The sequence below is a fragment of the Heloderma suspectum genome, chromosome 1 (genome assembly GCF_057233095.1).
Source record: "Heloderma suspectum isolate Gila_16-S chromosome 1, 16-S_ref, whole genome shotgun sequence".
Lineage (NCBI taxonomy): Eukaryota > Metazoa > Chordata > Lepidosauria > Squamata > Helodermatidae > Heloderma > Heloderma suspectum.
In genome coordinates this window covers 395,985,932-396,005,990 of record NC_139458.1, presented here as the reverse complement: position 1 = coordinate 396,005,990, position 20,059 = coordinate 395,985,932, and the positions used below count along the sequence as shown (strand labels likewise).

The window sequence follows — 20,059 nt, the reverse complement described above, 5'->3', positions numbered from 1 at the left end:
CTTTTCAGCACCTCCTGATAACAGCTCTTTTCCAGGAGGCCTTCCTTGGTTAACCAGCCTTGGTTTTATTGGCACTCTGTTTTTAAAAGAATAATCTTAATATGATGTTTCTTCTTTTTATCTTTTGTTCATTTTAACTCTTATTGTTCACTGCTCTGGAATCTGTTTAGATGTGGAGTGGTATACAAATGTTGTAAACAAACAAACAAAGAGGAGGGATCCATCTCCTTCTCAGCCCTTTCTCTATTGTCTTCCTCCCATCCCATTTGGACCTAGTCTCAGGTAGTCCAAAGATGTTGCTGCTAGAGCCTGAGTGAATTTGCACAAGAGCTCAAAACTAGCCATGGAAGAAGTTGCATTCTGGATGACATCTTAGAACAGGGGTGGGCAACTTGTGGCCCTCCAGGTGTTTTGGCCTACAACTCCCATAAGCGTTAGCCAATAGTGAGGGAGCACAGGAGTGGTAGTCCAAAAAATCTGAACAGACACAAGTTGCTCACCCTGCCTTAGAATAACAAGCTGGTTTGTTCCCCGTTTCCCTAAGCAAACCCCACTGCACCTAACAATCCAAAGAAATAGGGAGGAGTTGGCTAAATGCCTTTTATTTTAAAGCAACACTGGTTTCCGTATGTCCTTCATCCAGGAGAAAAGTGACTCAGGCTATCTAGCTGCCTTTTCCTTTCATGCTTGCTATCATGTCATGCATCTTCTTATTAAGAGCGCCTCCGTGGACTCCCTTTTTGCCCATAAGAAAGATGAGAGCTTTAGGAGTCTTCCCAATACAGATTGACCTGCTGTCACCACCTTTGGTTCTAGTGTCCATCACAGCATCTTTATCTACGAGCAAGTAGTCACGGATCACACTGCACTTCTTCCCAGCTATGGTGATCCCAGTCTGAAGAAAAGCCTTTCTGTCCTGTCCGGTGATCAGTCCTACTTCCTGGGGAGAGATGGCTGCCAGCAGGCCTCCTGGCTTAGAAGCCCACACAGATTTATTGTCAGAATGTCCCACAATAGCTACATCTTCAATGTTCTTGTCCTTCAGGATTGTATTGATGTAGGCTTTCCAATCTCCCATCCTGCTCACACAATGTCTCCTTTGCCAAGTCTTCTGCTTCTTCTTTGTTGGGTCTCAGGTCTTTGATTTTTCCTCCCAGCTAATCTTAAAAGATGTTTATTTACATGTATTTATTTAAAATATTTATAGTCTGTTCATCAGAATTATTTCCAAGGCAGTTTACAACAATATAAAAGAACAAACACAAAGTTAAAATACAACACACTGAAACAAACCCTCTGTCTGTCTGTCTGTCTATCAGATAAAACAGCCAAAAGAGCAGTACTTTTAATGCCTAGATGATTCAAAAGGGTTTTGGCTGGTGCTCCAAAGATAACAATCTTGGTGCCATGTGAGCTTCTGTGGGGAGGGCATTCCATAACTGGGGTGCCACAGTCCACCTCTCTCAAGTTTATGCCTGCCTCTTTTCTAACGGAGGAGGCATTCAAAGAACAGCATCAGCAACTGACCTTACAGAAGAGGTAACTTGATAATGGGAGTACTTTGGTTTCAAGCTGTTTAAAACTTTGAAAGTAAGCACTAGCATTTTGAATTAGGCTCAGAAGCAAACAGAAAACCAGCAAAGCTCTTTTAAAACTAGAAAAATATGATCTAAACAAGCTGTGCCAGTTAAAATTCTGGCAGCTGTATTCCAAACTAACTGAAGCTTCTGAAACATCTTCAAAAGCAGCCCCACATATAACACATTGCAGTAATCCAACCAGGAAGTTACCAGAGCATGGATAACCATGGCAAGACTATTGTATAGGAGTGGTTCCCACTAGTGAATCAGCCATAGCTGGTAAAACACATTCCATGCCACAGACACTATTTGGGCCTTTAAAGATAGCTCAAGTGAGAGAGGTGGATCCAGGAGAACCCCTAAGTTGTGAGTCTGCTCTTTCAAGAGGAGCCCAGCCCCATTCAGAACTAGCTGAATATCATCTCCCCAGACATGAGACGTGTCCACATACGTACCTCTGTAACATAAACCTGTGGAGTTCTGATTAAATGGCACAAATTGAGATGAAAGTCTGGAAGGATTAGAGGTAAGGACCTGAAAAGAAGCTCCTGGACAGTGTGAGCTGAGGTTCCCAATCAGGATCCTGGGCTCACTGAGACTTAAAGATCAAGATTCTGGACACCTCAGACTTCAGATGTCAGGAAAGCTTATCAGCTATCACTCCTGCTTAGCCAGCCAAAGACAGTCTGAGCTCACAAGGCAGTTGTTTTTGTGTTTATGCTTCAGCGGTTGCTTAGGGACTCATTGTGATGTCAGAAGTATCTGTCACCATAGCCTGCAACCCATTATGACCTCATATCAGCTGCAAGCAGAATACTTCTTTACTTTCCATGACGAGCCTCGAAAGGAACCCTACATTTTCCCAAGCTGGATACTATACAGTACAATCTAGTGGTATATTGTGGGGTAGCACATCCAACATGATCCTGAATATGTTTACATAGGACGTTAGTCCAACAATGGCACTTACTCCCCAGAAAGTGTGCTTATAAATTGTAACCTTAGCATAAAACCAAAATATGCAAATACACCACCACCAAGATTAAAATGCAAAGTACAAATGCAATAAAGGTGTTCAGATGTGCTTTTTTTTTTTAGGGTGTAAACTTTAGACAGAATATTTAGACAGAAAAAAGTCCTACAACTCCCACCATTCACCAGTCAGCACGTAGGACTTTTTCTATTTACACATGCATAGGATTGCGTCTAATGGCTGGAATCTAATGGAGTGCTTATGCCTCTGCCAATTCCCTTATGCCCCAATTCCTCTCCACAAGTGGGACCCACTGTTTGTGGAGGATTTAGCCCTTTCGGGAGAACGACAAATGAGCAAAACACTCATTTCTGGAATGGGGCAGGTCGCTGGGGCTTGTATAAGAGAGTCCTTCCGACCTTCCCCTATCAAGAAACGAGCATTTCTTCTGGGAAGTGCTAAATCGCTGTTGCGCAAGTGGTTGGTCCTGCTCATGCAATAGGATCGGCAGGACCCACCACTTGTGTAACAGAAACAGCAGGGTGCAGGAGATTTGGGAGAGGCGTAAGTCCCCCTTTGGAATCTGCCCTTAGAGTGAATAGAAGAATGAATATGCCTTCATGGGAAATTGATAGCTTTCTCCCCTTCCCTCATAATAGTGGAATTTGACTCTAAGTGAAATTAAAAGACGCTTGCTCCTTGGGAGGAAAGCTATGGCAAACCTAGATAGCATAGTAAGAAGCAGAGACATCACCTTGCCGAGAAAGGTTTGTATAATCAAAGCTATGGTTTTCCCAGTAGTAACGTATGGCTGTGAGAGCTGGACTATAAGGAAGGCTGAGCGCCGAAGAATTGATGCCTTCGAACTGTGGTGCTGGAGAAGACTCTTACGAGTCCCCTGGACTGCAAGGAGGTCAAATCAGTCCATCCTAAAGGAAATCAACCCTGACTGCTCATTGGAAGGACAGATACTAAAGCTGAAGCTCAAATATTTTGGAAAAGACCCTGATGCTGGGAAAGACTGAAGGCAAAAGGAGAAGGGGACGGCAGAGGATGAGATGGCTAGATAGCATCCCCGATGCAATGAATATGAACTTGAGCATGCTCCGGGAGAGAGCGCAGGACAGGAAGGCCTGGCGTGCTATGGTCCATGGGGTCACGAAGAGTCAGACACGACTTAACGACTGAACAACAACAACACTCTAATCAAGTTGATTATCAAGTTGGTTCAAATCAACTTATAACTGACCTTTTAGAATTCATTATCACATGATTTGGTGACAGCTTTAAAAAGAGACAAATTCATGGAGGATATTTATATGTTTATTACATTTTAAACTGCCCAATGGTTGAAGTTCTCTGGGTCATGTACAATTTAAAAACATAAAATACAAAGTAGCAATAAAACAACAAGATAAAACCAGCAAGAGCACATAATATAACAAAAAATAAAAATAAAAACCAGCAGCAGGGATAAAACAGTGCGAAGCTCTAGAAATAGTTCCTAAAATATGTGGGAAAATAAAAAGCATTTGACCTGGTTCCGAAAAGAGAATAATGTAAGTATAATGTAGGTGCCAGGTGAGCCTCTCTGGGAAGGGCATTCCACAGATGGGGCACCACCAAAAAGGCTCTCTCTCTCTTGAAGCCACCTGTCTTGCCTCATTTGGTGGGGGCACCTGGAGAAGAGTTGCAGATGACCTAAAGGTCTGGGTAAGTAAATATAGGAGACTTAAATTTAGGGTTTTAAATAATAGGTTTGTCCATGCAAACTCACCATGATAGTAAGGAATCTCTTTCTATTCAGAGCCATTTCATCTCTGAAAACCAGATGGCGGGGACACATAGCAGGTGATGGCAACAATCACCTTTATACAGTACTTCTGACCTGAATATCCAGACCCATCCAGCTGGTTACTGTTGGGATGCTGAACTGGATGGCTTTTGGTCTGATCCACTGAGGCAGTTCTAAATAATATCATTTTAAATATTAATGACTGGTGGTATGGCATTTAATAGACATGGATTTAATCAAACCTACCAAAACCTTGAAAATGTTCAAGTGAACACAACAGCTTTCTCACTACTTTGCATCAGTTTAGCTGGTCGTAGCAAAGGCATTATAAACCACAGCTGCTCTTTGCTTCTAATGGACCAGGGTGATGACCTGCAATTTTGGGGCTACTTTTGTAGGTGGTATGAAGTGACTCATTCATTGTGGCTGTACACCAGGGATGGGGAACCTGTGTCCCTCCAGATGTTGTTGGACTACAACCCCCATAATTGTTGACCATGCTGACTGGAGCTGATAGGAGTTGGAGTCCAATACCATCTGGGAGGCTACAGGTTCCCCTTACTGCAGAAGTAAGATGGGCAGATGAATAAGTGGACAGGGCACTTCCACTTTTAATAGCTGTGTGAAAGAGGGATTTTCAGCAGGTGCAGTTTGCAAGACAAGTGACACCTGCTGAAATTCCCTCTTCTACAAAATAATTTAAAGGGGTAGCTACACCTGCTGAAATTCCCTCTCTTGTAGAACTGTTGTTCATGGCTCTGAGAACATTTTGTTATAGAGTGACTCATAAATCTTTAACAATAAAAGGGATGCGTGTCTGTCTGTCCATCAAAGCCATAGCACCAAGACCCTGAAACCTAGACACCTGAAATTTGACACGTATACTAAGCGGATCCTAGGGATGTGCATCTTGGGGTTATTTTGCTTTTAAAACACATTAATTTAAACTAATTTAAATGTGTCCATGTGGTTGAAGCCTGCTGTAACATCTTCAGCCACTATTTATTATTTACTTACAACATTTGTATACCGCTCCACATCTAGACAGATTCCAGGGTGGTGAACAATAAAAAAACAAAATAGGACAATGGAATAAAGCATCATGTTAAAATACTTACTATTTTAAAAAAAGAAACAGAATTCTGAAAACTCACTAGGGGCAGAGTTCCCTAAATAGCCCATAGCTTTCCCTCTATAAAGGTTGAAGCCAGGGGAGATTAGTAAACTGAGGGCCAGCCTGCCCTGGGGCCTGAAGCAATCCCCCGCTGAGGGGCATGGCATGGGCAGACCCCTCTCCCAGGGGCCTACAGGGGTGCACCACAGCTGGGGCTGAGCCTAGGGGTGCCAGCAGGCATGGCTTCAGACTGGATGGCCCAAGGTGTCCAACTCTGGCGGATGCGTAAGTTTGCTTGGAGGCTCCGCTGCATCACACTAACAGCTATTCCCACCTGTGCGAAGCCAGCTCTGTTCGCCAGTCCGCAATAAACAAACAACCAGGGCAGAGAAGCAGGAAAGCCCGGTCATCCGGCCACCACCGGCCGCAGACGCCTGAGGCAACTCAGCTCTCATCACACGACGGTGCGTGTCAGTGGAGGCTGGTGGCTCCGATTCGGTGGGGCTGCGGATCCCTTCTAGGTTTCAGTCAGAACCAGCCGGCACCTCCAAAGGAACTCTCCAAGGCGCTGAACCTGTTTTGGGATAGAGTTCAGCACCTTGGATAGCTCCTTTAGAGTCCCGGCTGGTTCTGACTGAAACCCAGAAGGGATTTACAGCCCCACGAGATCGGAGCCACCAGCCTCCACTGGTGCATGCGTGTGTGCTGAAACGAATCTGCTCCCTCCCGTATGGACGGCAGCTTGAGCCGCAACTCATACTCCCACCCAAACTTCCCTCCGGGCATCGCCCTGGCACAGCCTCCCACTCTCTCACTGGCCAGGCAGGCAGGCAGGCAGGCGAGCGAGCAGCACGTCTCCTTCCCGCAAAGTCGCTGGGAAGGCGCCGCCTGCTCCTTTTATCCGCGCCCGCCCCCGCCATCGCGCCGTTTTGCCCGCGCGGCAGCTTCCGTGAGTCGTCGCCATGGCGGGCTCCGGCCTTCTCTGGCCGGCCAAGCCCCGGCTGGGCTGGCTGGGCGCCCCTGCCGCGCTGGCCTTGTTCGTGGCGCTGGGCTCTGTCGCGGCTTGGCACTGGTGGCGGCGACGGGGCCGCCGTCGGGGCCAGCTGCGGCTGAAGCGGGTGGGGACGGTGTCGGGCCTCTTCATCTACCCGGTCAAGTCCTGCCGGGGGGTGGCCGTGGAGCGGGCCGAGGTGACCAAGCTGGGTCTCCGCAGCGGGGACATGAGAGACAGGTAGGCGCGTCGTGCGGAGGGCAGGCGTGGGTTTTCCCGAGCACTGGGCTTGCTGGATCCCCTCGAGTCTTGAGTTTGAAAGCTGTTGCAGAATTCCACTCCCCCCGCCCCCTTTCCTAGCCTTTAAGGGATATTTAAGGACACGTGAAACCTGTATGGGTTTACTCGGAAGTAAATCCCTCCGAATTAACTGGGGTTTACTCCCCAAGAAATGTGCACAGGGTTTGAAGCGTGCAATCCGATGCAGGTTCAGTATTCTTCGGTAAGGTGCCTAATTTTGCGGTCTTAGATCTCGATCCCGTGCACGTCTCCTCGGGAGGGAGCGCCGCAGAACTCGGTGGGGTTTGCCTCCGAGTAAAGATGCGTAGGATCTTGCGGGACTCCCGTGCGGTGGTGGTTGCTGCATAATTAGTACCGCTTAATTCCTCCGTTCGACTCAGTCGTTGCGGTTAAGGCATTGCTAGAAAAAAAAGTGGCGTTTTCGCCGTCCCGGGGCGTGTTGATATGAATCGAGGCTGGGATGGGAGGATCGCTGGAAGAAATTAAGTTATTCCCAGTTATGCGGCTGGGCTCCATACCTCGCTTGTTGTGCAATGTTGTGCAATGTGTCTGTTTCCTAGTCTACTTTGGAGTGGGGATTATAAACTACGTCATTGTGGGCTGAAGTCCTGTGGACGCATTCCGAAGAAAGTGTTTTTGAACTTGGAGAGTAAATATGCTTAGGATCGTGCTGTATTCCGTAGTTGTTCTTGTTGATTTTAGTGGAACTAAACTGGTCCACGTGTGATGTAAAGGTTACAGCTGTCAGTGTTTGGGAACAGAGAGGCTTTTAAAAACAGTAAACAGAGGCACATACCCAGATCAAAATTCCATCCTGAAAGTGCCAAGTTAAGCTTAATCTACGCTCATTCCATTTTTCCTTTATGGCCTTTTGTGAAGAGAAGGCAAGGTTTAATAATAGTTTAGTCAGATTTGTTTACTATTCAGGTTACAAGTATGGACCTCCTTCTTGATTATTACTTGGAATGCCAACTTTTTAAATCTTTACACTCTTGGCCCTGATTTTCCTCCTCTCATCTTACACACCTTTGTTAAGCATAAACTGGTATTTTCTTATTTCTTACTCTTCTGTCTGGCTGTACTCTCTGCCCCTGAAAAGAAGCCTTCTCCACTTAATGTGCTACTTCGCCTTCAAATTCCTGCCTGGTCTGCTTCTTTCCCTTTTAACAGAGCTTCAATATGCAGAAGTCCGCAGAGGAAGCTTTCATGGCAGGGCACTAAATAACACCTGATAATTTCTGCAGATCAAAGTGAAACCCTGTTAAAGAGGCATTTATAAGGGCTAGTTCAAAAATTGACAAACTCCCCCCCCCCCCACACACACACTCTTTCCAAGTCTATCAAGAGCCACCTGTGGAAACCCAGCACTGTACTTGAGATGTGGAGAAATGAGTGTAACTCCATTGTCTTGATGAGGCAGGAGACTGAGTGCTTCCAGACAAGGCTTTTATTGTGTAATCGCCCTCCCTCATTCACAGAATTTTATGTGGGTCCTGACTGTCTGGTGTCTTTCCGCTGTGTCTTCTGACTTCTTTCTTACTGCAGAAAATCTGTTAAGGAGGGAAAGACGGAACAGTGTCTTTTGATTGCACAGTGTCTTTTGATGGTTAGCACTAGGGACCAACTGTCTGGAAACATCCTGAGATTCATAAGGTGGTGGAGGAGATGGTCACAGTAGTCTGTGACATTATGGCAAGGGTCCATGTCTCAGTGGGTGGGGCGATAAGCTGCTTGGTTGCTAATGCCAGCCTGTTTTAAGAAACATGCTTCACTCCTATCTATGCACTAAGTGTAGAATTGTGTGTCTGGAGGAAGAGAAGGTTCTAATGATCTAATTCAGAATGATCTGAAGGCACTTTATGTATTTCCATCAAGTCTTATACCTGGTTGGTACATCCCTTGAAACTCTTCTTCAAGATGGAATGAAATGTAACTAATGAACAGCAGTGTTGAATAGCAACTGAATTGTTCACTTCTTGTTATAACTGGCTGAATATGAACAAAGTTAGATTCCATAACGCAGGGCTGGTGAATCTCTTGCAGCTTGAGGGCCAAATTCCATTAAGGAGAAACTCTCAGGGCGTATATTCCAGTGGGGGTGGGGCCGAAGGCAAGGGAAGTGGGGCTGAAGATTTTAGCTTAAAGCTCTAACTGCTGGTAAGTAAGGAGAGGCATTTCAAACTTTTAGAATAGATGAAAACCATGCAGAAGCCAAGAAACCACCAAACATTTGGCAAGTGGTGAAAAAGAGTGGGGCCAGGGGAAGAGGATGTGGCTGTCTGGGGAACCCCAGAGGGCCAGATTTGGCCCCCAGGTGGGCCAGATTTGGCCCCCAGGTGGGCCAGATTTGGCCCCCAGGCCTCAGGCTCTGCACCCCTGCTGTAAAGTTTAGTTGATTTGCAGTAGTGTTTAGTGTCAGTTTTTTTAATTCACTCTGTTTTTAATTCAGGCATTGGCTCGTAATAAAAGAAGATGGACATATGGTGACTGCTCGGCAGGAGCCTCAACTAGTGTTGATTTCTGTCACCAGTGAAAATGGATTTCTAACTCTGAGTGCTCCAGAAATGAATGTTCTTCATGTTCCTGTCAGTCTCCCAACCAAAAATCCAGTCCAGAACTGCAGGTGCTTCAGACTTTACCTTCTGTCAGCCTCTTGCATCCTTGACATAATTTGTATTCCCCACCTCCAAACTGCAGCTAGAGAAGTTGATATGTGACATGCTCTTGGGAATGATTTAAAAGGTGGTCCTCTGTTTTAGAATTCTGTAATGGCCTTGACAAATTTAGCAAGAGAGCTCCAGTGAAGAAAATTCATTTTTGGTGATATGACTGGTTTAAAGTCTTCAGTCTTATCACCAGTTCTGAAGAGTTGCTAGTAGTGTCGCCATTGTGCTTCCAAATGTATGTGTACCAATGTCACAGATGGGGAACCTCTGGCCTACAGGCAGATGCAGCACTCAGAGGATTCCCATTCAGTCTCTCCTCCTTGGCCCAGCCGCTCCTCAGTTTCTGGGCTGACTGCCAAGGAAATGTTTCCTTTTTCCAATCCAGCACAGGAAAGAAGCACATTACAGGTGCTGGGAGCCCTGTCTATATCGGGACCTTTTTGTGGGACAGATAGCGGAGTTTTAACCCTCTGCTCCTGTGTCTGCAATTTGCATTACGAAAAGAACACATTTCAATGGGAGATTGTTCTTAGGGCAATTAGAGGTGGGAGGAGTATGATTCATACTGCTGGGGGTGGGGAGGGTTAAAGCACCTCTTCCCGCTACGCCAGGGTCCCAATGTGGATCGGGCCCGTGTGGGCAAAATCGTTCCATTGGAGTGAATGGGAGGCTCTTTCCAAATGCAAAGTCCAGGGGTGGGGGGACTTTTATGTGTGTGTGAACGACAGAGAGAGAAAAAGTAAGTGTCTCTTGGCCTGGCCACACCCATGTTTGCCTCCATCCCCACCCACTACTGACATGTGAGCCCCCCACAACACTTTACCCCTAAGGGAATAGGGCCCTTGTGCGGGGAATGTTCCCCATCTCTGATCTATAGGTTTTCTACATTTGATCCTGAATGAAGTAGTGCTTGTTGAAAAGGTAAGGCGTTGTAGTGAGGTTTGTTGTTGTTTATTCGGTCAGTCGCTTCTGACTCTTCGTGACTTCATGGACCAGCCCACGCCAGGGCTTTCTGTCGGCCGTCGCCGCCCCCAGCTCCCCCAAGGTCGAGTCCGTCACCTCCAGAATATCATCCATCCATCTTGCCCTTGGTCGGCCCCTCTTCCTTTTGCCTTCCACTTTCCCTAGCATCAGCATCTTCTCCAGGGTATCCTGTCTTCTCATGATGTGGCCAGAGTACTTCAGTTTTGCCTTTAATATATCATTCCCTCAAGTGAGCAGTCTGGCTTTATTTCCTGGAGTATGGACTGGTTTGATCTTCTTGCAGGCCCAGGCACTCTCAGAATTTTCCTCCAGCACCACAGTTCAAAAGCATCTATCTTCCTTCGCTCAGCCTTCCTTATGGTTCAGCTCTCTCAGCCATGGGTTACTATGGGGAATACCATTGCTTTAACTATGCGGACCTTTGTTGTCAGTGTGATGTCTCTGCTCTTAACTATTTTATCAAGATTTGTCATTGCTTTCCTCCCAAGAAGTAAATGTCTTCTGATTTCCTGGCTGCAGTCAGCGTCTGCAGTAATCTTTGCGCCTAGAAAGACAAAGTCTGTCACTGCCTCCACGTTTTCTCCCTCTATTTGCCAGTTATCAATCCAGCTGGTTGCCATAATCTTGGTTTTTTTGAGGTTTAACTGCAACCCAGCTTTTGCACTTTCTTCTTTCACCTTCGTCATAAGGTTCCTCAGCTCCTCCTCGCTTTCAGCCTTCAAAGTGGTATCATCTGCGTATCGGAGATAGTTAATGTTTCTTCCAGCGATTTTAACTCCAGCCTTGGCTTCATCAAGCCCAGCATGTCGCATGATGTGTTCTGCGTACAGGTTGAATAGGTAGGGTGAGAGTATACAACCCTTTCATAATCCTTTCCCAATCTTAAACCAGTCCGTTGTTCCGTGATCTGTTCTTACCGTTGCTACTTGGTCGTTATACAGATTCCTCAGGAGGCAGACAAGATGATTTGGTATCCCCATATCACCAAGAACTTGCCACAGTTTGTTATGATCCACACAGTCAAAGGCTTTAGAATAGTCAGTAAAACAGAAATAGATGTTTTTCTGAAACTCCCTGGCTTTCTCCATTATCCAGCGGATATTGGCAATTTGGTCTCTAGTTCCTCTGCCTTTTCTAAACCCAGCTTGTACATCTGGCAATTCTCGTTCAATGAATTGCTGGAGTCTACCTTGCAAGATCTTGTGCATTACCTTACTGGCATGTGAAATAAGTGCCACTGTTCGATAGTTTGAACATTCTTTGGTGCTTCCCTTTTTTGGTATAGGGATATAGGTTGATTTTTTCCAATCTGTTGGCCATTCTTGTGTTTTGTTTTCCAAATTTGCTGGCATATGGCATGCATCACCTTGACAGCATCATCTTGCAAGATTTTAAACAGTTCAGCTGGGATCCCGTCGTCTCCTGCTGCCTTGTTATTAGCAATGCTTCTTAAGGCCCATTCAGCCTCACTCTTCAGGATGTCTGGCTCTAGCTCACTGACCACACTGTCAAATCTATCCCCGATATTATTATCCTTCCTATACAGATCTTCCGTATATTCTTGCCACCTTTTCTTGATCTCTTCTGCTTCTGTTAGGTCCTTGCCATATTTGTTTTTGATCATACCCATTTGTAGTGAGGTATATCATAGTAATTCCTTAGGTTCATGGATGTTTTCCCTAACAGGGCAAATAGCAGCAGGTGGTGGGATTGTATTTGGGGATGATGAGGGGGAAAGGGTTCCACTTCAGCCCTGTAATTGTAGTCCAATGCACAATCCCCACAACTGCTTTTAAAAGCAATTTAAAGAGATGGGACATCTGATCACAAATCTGACATCTCATCTGCTCCTTATCAAGTGCTTTCCAGTATAAGGTTTTATTAGTGTTGTGATATTTACTCTAAAGCTTGTGCTTTGTTCTCAGTCCACAATATACAGTGGATTTATAGTATAAACTGGAAATGGCATTTTAAAGAAGTCACAGTTTGGTGTTGTTTAAAGTAGTGTTCTGTTCTCGTTTTTAAAAAATTATAATTGCAGTGGCTAGCAGAGAAAATATTGATGCATCTTGCAATTCTTTCAGGCTGTTTGGCAGTGATATCCAAGGCAGAGACTGTGGAGAAGAGGCAGCTCAGTGGATCACAGACTTCCTGAAGTCAGAACCATACCGTTTGGTTCACTTTGAACCAAATATGGCTCCAAGGAATGCGAAAAATTACTTTGAAGCTTTTCAACCAGGTGATAAGGTCAGAAAACAGTTTAGTAATCTGTATTGTGTGTCACAGTTATAGTTTTCATATTTCAAGTCATGCAATTCTCACTGTATATTCTCTCATTTTATGAATTTGGAATGATATACCGGTCAGTTTAGGTTTATTGGTCATTATGTGGTATTTTTACAAAATGGTTTGCAGGAGAATAAGGTGTACATGGAAGGTAGTGCTGAAAGTCCCCTGGCAAATGAAATTTGTCTCCTTCCAGCCTTCTGAAAATTCTGTAAGCAAAGTTTTTCACATTATGTTATAAGAAGGTTCCATTTTTTTAGCTAAACTTTACAATGAGGGACCCTTGACATCCTTGAGTTATTCCTCCCCACCATTTTAGAGCTGTATGTCTTCCCTTGTTTTCCAAAGTCGTGCCTGATTGTCATACTGAGGAACTTAGTCTTTGCAATGCAGGTAGAAAACACATACATATTTGATGGCTTACACCATGAGGGACACTTGGCAGGCCTTCTTCAGAGGCATTAATCCTAAGACTCTTAATAGCTAAACAAATTGCAATAGAAAAACCTGCTAGCCCCATGTCTACTAAATCCTGGTCTTCCTGTCCTGGGGAAGTAGTTAGAAGTTCAGACCCTTGATTATAATTTTACATGGATAGAGCCTTCTCAGTGGAGGCACCTTGTTTGTGGTATTCTTTCTTTCCCCAGGGAGGGCTGCCTGGTGTGTTGGTGCCAAGCAAATATATTTTTATTCTCCCAGGCTTTTAAATGTATTATTGTAACATGCTGTAATTTCTTGTATTTTATTTCCATGTTTGTCCTTGTTTGATCTTGTTTTTCCAAACGTCTCTAGAAGCTTTGCTGAAGGCTACTATATAACTTAATCTTTTACAAATGTGTATATAGGCATGTAACTATCCATCAGACTCCCTGTTTAGGGATATAGTCCACATCAGTTTTCTTGAGAGTCATTATATTCACTAGCCAGTGGTCTAACCCGCTGCCCCTCCCCAAACATGATCCCTTTACAGCAGGTGTGGGCAACTTGTAGGCCAAAACTTCTGGAGGCCCACAATTTTTATAGCCCTAGCCAGCATAGCCAATGATGGGGGTTGTTGTAGGCCAAAACATCTGGAGGGCCAGAAGTTGCCCATCACTACTTTACAAGGAGGGCAGGCTTTATAATAAATGTCCAAGTAGTTGTTGGCCAGAGCACTGCATACAAAACCCAAACAAGACACGATACTAAAAGTGAGAAAAATCTCTAATAACTTCTGAAAACAAATTTCCCTTCACTAAGGCTTCAATCCTATGATCCCTTGGAGGGTGTGGTTCCCACAGGATACAAAGCTGCACATGCCCCCAGGATGGGGGAATAACCTGTTTAAGAAAAGAAAAAGAAAAAACAGAAGGGCATGGGAAGAAATGCCACTCCTCCCTCCCATTCTTTCACCCTGCCCGCACGAGCCTGGTACTGCTTTGGAAGGTGGTTCCTCCACCTTCAGAGTCTCCACCTCTACCCCACTCCCACTTTGCTTGTAATCTGTGGTCAAATTTTTTATTGCATCTTAATTAAAATTAGATTGGGTTACCAGAGGCCATAAACAAGTAGTTTGAGGGCTTCATTCCTTCTGGGCTGACAATTGGCCATCCATGGTTTAAATGCATTTTATTTGCATAGCCATAGTCAATTTATTTGTATACAGCATTTTCCACAATACAGTGTTCTCAAAGCGGTTCACAAAACAAACAAATACAGTCACCATAATTATAATGCATTACAGTACAAAATTAACTCAATTACAGGTCATTTAATACATATCCAGATCTAAATAAACTTTATAACTTATTTGGTTGGCTTTACAGTTCTTGCCTTATTGAATCTATCTCTCTAGATTGCCTATCCTGACTGTAGTCCAGTTATGGTACTCTCTGAAGCTTCATTAAAAGACCTAAATTCCCGACTGGAGAAGAAAGTTCGAATTCGTAACTTCAGGCCAAACATTCTGGTCACAGGCTGTAGTCCTTATGAAGAGGTAATACATTTTTTTTCACGAACAATAACTCTGTACTTCTGTATGCGTATGAATATTTAATAGAAGTGCCGGATTTATTGATAAATATTAGCCAGCTGATTGCATAATCTAGTGAGGAAATAAATGCCAGGATTTTCAAATATTTGACAGAAAAACTTCAGTACTGAAAGAATAAATAAATAAAGTACTGCTGTTCAGTTAAAAGGTCCAATGTCAGATTTTTTTTTCTATCCTGAAGATTGGAAATATTTATTAATCAAAGTTTTATTTATCCAAAGGCCACAACAAAGACCCAGTCTTAAGTAGGTTAAGTAAACAATTGCTTATCTGTTATACAGCAAGCAAGTTCTCATTTTATGCTTATGGGAAAAAACCACCAGTATAAAGTGCCACATTTGTCAGGTAACTTTTTTACACTGAATAATGGGACTTGAAGTATGTGAGAAGTAGGAGGGCTTGCCCAGGAATTGTCAAGCAAGCCAGAGTTGCAGCAGAGATTTTTTTACTTCCGGAAGGAAACTAACTTTGTACATATCCTTTGTGAATTGAACATCAAGTCTTAGGAATAGCTATGTCTTGAATAATATCATAGCCGATACCTAGGTTTTAACATCCTTACACTTACGTTTGCATAAGAAAACTAGCATCTGTGTATAATATATGATTGAAATCCTTTCTGTGTTTTTATGTGTGGAAACCTTTTCAAACCTGTTGTAAAATTAATGTTTTGTAAAAGTAAAATATACATTAGTACAAAAGGTGAGGCATAATCAAGCCTGCTGCTATGAACTGGCCCCTTCAACGAAGTGTTACTCCTCCAGCACCTCCAAGATCTCTTACAGAGTTTACACTGTTAATGCAGGAAATCATTTATATATTTAGCGTATAATGATACAAGTTTATGTGCAGTAGAACTGCTTAATGCCAATATGAAATAAAATACAATCTCAATACAAAACATTATATTTCCATAGGATACCTGGGGTGACATTGCAATTGGTGATGTAGAAATGAAAGGAGCAATGGGCTGTCCCAGGTAAGCATCTTTTTAGTGTATTTGAAGGTAAACGATATTTGAGGTTGCTGTTATCTCATTCTGTACTATCATTGTAGGTGTATTTTTACTACTGTTGATCCAGATACTGGGATCATGGACAGAAAAGAGCCTCTTGAAACCTTGAAAAGGTAATAAAATATTTTGGATTCCTCTGCTACACAGATGACAGATAGACCAATGATTATTATATGCAGTTCTTCTTAAAAACAAAAACAGCTATATAAGAATTATGCACCAAGTGGTCATAACTAAAAGTCTTTGTTCTGTAGAATGATGTGAGGATTATGTATGCAGTCTAGGTGGAAAGTGGGAAAACTATTTGCTGAGGGATCCATTCTGAATGTTTGCTAATATGAAATCTATTAACCAAATGACTTGAGGTATACATATTATTGCTGACAAAATTACTTTTAACATTCATCATGATCTAATGCTAATACTTCAACCAAATAAATATATGTAGTATTTTTAAAATAATAACCGACAAATTAGTACGTGGGCTGGAGCATGTGGGCCGGAGCATATCAGTTACTCTCCCAGGCAGTGAGCAGTGTTGGCAATAATAGGGTAGTGTTGTATAGGACCAAGATGCCAATCATCACCAAGTGGTTTTCTTAGCTAAGACTTGAGCTGGTCGTTCTTAAAAATGTAAATGAAATGCCCTGAAAAGCTTGCACATGTCATCTCACCCTTACTTTTTACATTATTTTGTATTCTATTTTTATTTTGTAAAAAAAATGGCTATTCCTAAAATAATTGGGCTTCACTTTTTCCTTAATGCTTTGCACAATAATTCTGATTGATTAATCAACAATTTAGCATTCTGTTCTTGACGGCTGGAAATGTAAGTAGGTCCTATTGACTTGAATGCAACTTGCTTCCAAGGAAATGTGCTATGCAGTGCAATTCTGAGCATGTTACTCATAGGAACATAGGATGCTACCTTATATTGAGTCAGACCACTGGACCATCTAGCCTACTATTGTCAGCACTGACCAGCAGCGATTCTCCAGGGTTTCAAACTAGAATATTTCCAACCCTACCTCGATATGCTGGGGATTGAATTTGGGACCTTCTGCATGCAAAGCATGCATTCTGCCACTGAGCCACAGCCTCTCCCAGATATACTCAGATGTGAGTTCCACTGAGTTCAACGGGACTTACACCCTAGCAAGTGTGTTTAGGCTTGCAACCTTAATTTGGCAGTGGTTTTGATCTAAGGAGATCAAGCGGGTGTCTTCTGTATCGACTCCCAAAACAAGTTATTTCTGTGACTGTCAAATTTAATAACAACTTGGAACTTCAGTTTTTTACAACAAAGATACCTTGTTACCTGTTCACCTGAAAAGAAGCACATTTGACTATTTTGTAGGTGACTCATTGTGATCTAATCTTCTCTACAGTTATCGCTTGTGTGATCCTTCTGAACAGCACATATACAAATCACATCCTCTCTTTGGATGGTACTTTGGAATTAATAAAACAGGAACACTTCAAGTTGGAGACCTTGTGTACAAGATAATCTTCTGATATAAATGCCTCCTAAATGGAAACTTTTTTGTATGTTTGAAGTGCCTTTTTGTGAAAACTGTGATTGAAGTAATTGTTCAGCTGCCTTTCTACTGAATATTTTCTATTTTGCATTCAGCAATAATGTATGTAAGATTTTATTACACTGTGCTGTTTTAAATAATGAAATGATCATGGAGTTTGAAGGGAGAGCAAAATTATTACAGTAGTAATAAGCATACCTTTTATGGTAGTTCTATAATCAGATGACCCCTTTCAGAATTCAACTTTTTATCATTACAAGCAGATTAATGCAAGCCTATTGGGAGTTAGTGGCCAATTGTTTTTTCTTTATAATTTGACAAACTATGGTTGTAAACATATTACTTGGGAATAAATAACATTGATTCAGTCTGACCTGGTTACATATGATTGGTTACATACAGGCCTGGACAAGAGCATATGCATTCAGTATCTTATTGCACTGCAGCACCACTCACATTGTGTCATCTTCTGCTGTATATTGTTATAATTCACAAAGACAATCAGTGTGTGTGTGTGTGTGTGTATTGATAAAAGCTTTCTCAACATTAGGACAGAATTTGTACCTCCATCAAGAAGGTACAAATTATGGGAGTGGGTAAAATGTGCTCCGAATTTTGCAATATATGCTTTGTTTAGACAAATATTGAAAAGTGGAAATCTTTTTCTAGTGACTGTAATCTTTGTAAGGCTGCAATCCTGTACGCATTCACTTGGGAGTAAATTCCTTTGAAGGCAATGGGATTTACTTCTGGGTAGACATGTATAGGACTACTGTAGGTGCAATCCCATGCATGTTCAAACAGAAAAAAGTCAGACAACTCACAGCGTTCCCCAGTTAGCTGGCTGGGGAATGCTGGGAACTGTAGAACTTTTTTCTGTGTAAACATGCATAGGATTGCATCCTAAATGATCTGACTTGGGAAATACTATTTGAAGGTATTTTTTATACATGAGTTTCTTTCCATAGGACTGAAAGCAACAGAGAAATTCTCTATAAATGTTTGTCTACAATCCTGTTTGTACAAATCTCTTACAGCTGCTATTAAACCAAATCTCTGTATAATGTACAGTCTTTATAGCTTATGAACTTGGCAAAACGATGTGGTGTCCTTCCTTGTTAGTGTTTTTCTTCTTCACAGCCAAGTTTATTTTCATTGATAAAAATGATAAGTAAACCATAAGGCATGCTTTAAACCTAGTAGGAATACTTAATAATGTTCTGTATGTATACAGAACTGAATCCAAAGGCTTGGACATATGCAACTGGGTTTCAAACACATACCATTTGTATTTGTTTTATAATTTACCAGAGGAGAGGCTTAAATCAATTTGACTTAACTCTTCGGTAAGCATTTACCGCTGAACTCTGTCACAGTGGCCCAATTCACACCTAATGATTAACTGGCTTGAACAATTCATAGTTGGGGGCTGTGTGGTACTCTGTGTGCGCTTCCTCCCACACACTCCCCACTTTTGCTTTGCTTCTGCTTTCACAAATAACCCACTCCTGGGTTGTTTGATGCGCCCTGTGAATCTGGAACTTTGGGTTGAGGGAATCATAGAATAGTAGGGTTGGAAGGAGCCTAGAAGGCCATCGAGTCCAACCCCCTGCTCAATGCAGGACAAACAACTCAGAATTTTAACCCATGATGGGTTGTTGGGTTAAGACTTAGGACTGCTTGTCCCTCAGCAACCCAGAGTTCTGGCTTCGCATGTTGCTGATGCAAAGTGGAAGTGTTGAGCGTGCGGGAGGCAGCATGCTTGATCGCTCTGGCATGGCCCCACCAATTCATGGTTAAAAAACCCCATTACATGGGAACCAGGTCAGTTCTCCTGCCTTGTGGAGGCAGCATGTGTTGTTTGAGGCATTAGTAGTATAATTCCCAGAAGATTGTCAGGGAGACAGGGAAATAATCATGGAGCTGAGTTTTTGAATATAGTTGATTATTTTCATCAAAGCAAAAGTTAATGTAGATTGAAAAAAACTGATTTCAATGCAACGAAACCTGCAAAAACGCATTTATATATATGTTCAAGTACTTGCAGTCCGTAAGGCCCTTTTGTAATACAAATAAAGTACACAGCTAACATTTCTCTTCACCCCAATTGCCATGCTTTACAAGTGTTTCTACATTCCTCTTATGTTACTACTGTTTGCCAAACCTGATTTTTTTTAAAAGCGCAGTTTTGTATTTTAAACTCTCTTAAATCTTAGCACCATCATCACGGCAGAAATAAAATGAATTTTGCTTCTCATGTCCTCAGCAGCTGACCCACCTGGTCATTTTGGAACTGGCAGGGCTGCAGGGCCCTGGATTTAGGCCCCAAGGTGCACGACTGGCATGGGCTCAGCCATAGAACATATTAATAGAAATGGGCATTTCTGAACATGTGCTGAGCATTTTTTTCCACAATAAATTGCCCCTTACCCATTTCACACCTTAGCATCCCAGAAGTAGTTTCTGCTGGGTAAGCTTGAGTCCTACACTGCACCATTGTGACCAATGCCTGCTATTAATTAAAAAAAAACAACCACACACTTGGCAATTCCTACCCATCAACATCAATTTTCAAGGCAGTTTGCAAACACATAATGTGATCCTATGCATGCTTACTCTGAAGTAAGCTTCACTGAGTTCAAGAGGTCAATGGGACTTATTCCCAGGTCACTGCAGTTAGAAGCTGGCTGCAGCCCTATCAACTGTGTTAATTTGTTAAAATCATATAGAAAAACAAGAGTATTGGGGTATCTTTAAGTGATTTATTGTGGCCTAAGCTTTTGTG

At 42.8% G+C, this 20,059-nt stretch overlaps 2 protein-coding genes across 3 annotated transcripts; one reads left to right on the top strand and one right to left on the bottom strand.

The window, feature by feature from the left end:
- Nucleotides 1–664: 664 nt before the first annotated feature.
- On the bottom strand, nucleotides 665–1,078 carry PFN3 (profilin 3). The gene has a single exon (XM_084832624.1). The coding sequence runs from the start codon at nucleotides 1,076–1,078 to the stop codon at nucleotides 665–667; it is 414 nt and encodes a 137-aa protein (XP_084688750.1).
- Nucleotides 1,079–6,275: 5,197 nt separating this feature from the next.
- LOC146360054 (mitochondrial amidoxime reducing component 2-like) lies at nucleotides 6,276–19,535 on the top strand. Of its 2 annotated transcripts, XM_084828747.1 has the most exons (7): nucleotides 6,276–6,693; nucleotides 9,203–9,376; nucleotides 12,488–12,650; nucleotides 14,524–14,664; nucleotides 15,639–15,700; nucleotides 15,778–15,849; nucleotides 17,125–19,535. In XM_084828747.1, exons 1-7 carry the CDS (start codon nucleotides 6,425–6,427, stop codon nucleotides 17,249–17,251), a joined length of 1,008 nt encoding a protein of 335 aa, XP_084684873.1. In that variant the 5' UTR covers nucleotides 6,276–6,424; the 3' UTR covers nucleotides 17,252–19,535. The 2 variants fall into 2 exon arrangements, with proteins under 2 accessions (XP_084684873.1, XP_084684874.1); XM_084828748.1 differs by lacking the exon at nucleotides 9,203–9,376.
- The last annotated feature ends 524 nt before the right edge of the window (nucleotides 19,536–20,059 follow it).

Bases quoted from the DNA above. Each gene is read 5' to 3' on its own strand.
- LOC146360054 (XM_084828747.1), top strand. From the start codon at position 6,425: ATGGCGGGCTCCGGCCTTCTCTGGCCGGCCAAGCCCCGGCTGGGCTGG. The intron at 6,694-9,202 runs GTAGGCGCGTCG...TTTTTAATTCAG, and splicing joins AGCGGGGACATGAGAGACAG to GCATTGGCTCGTAATAAAAG. The intron at 14,665-15,638 runs GTAATACATTTT...ATATTTCCATAG, and splicing joins GCTGTAGTCCTTATGAAGAG to GATACCTGGGGTGACATTGC.
- PFN3 (XM_084832624.1), bottom strand. From the start codon at position 1,078: ATGGGAGATTGGAAAGCCTACATCAATACAATCCTGAAGGACAAGAAC.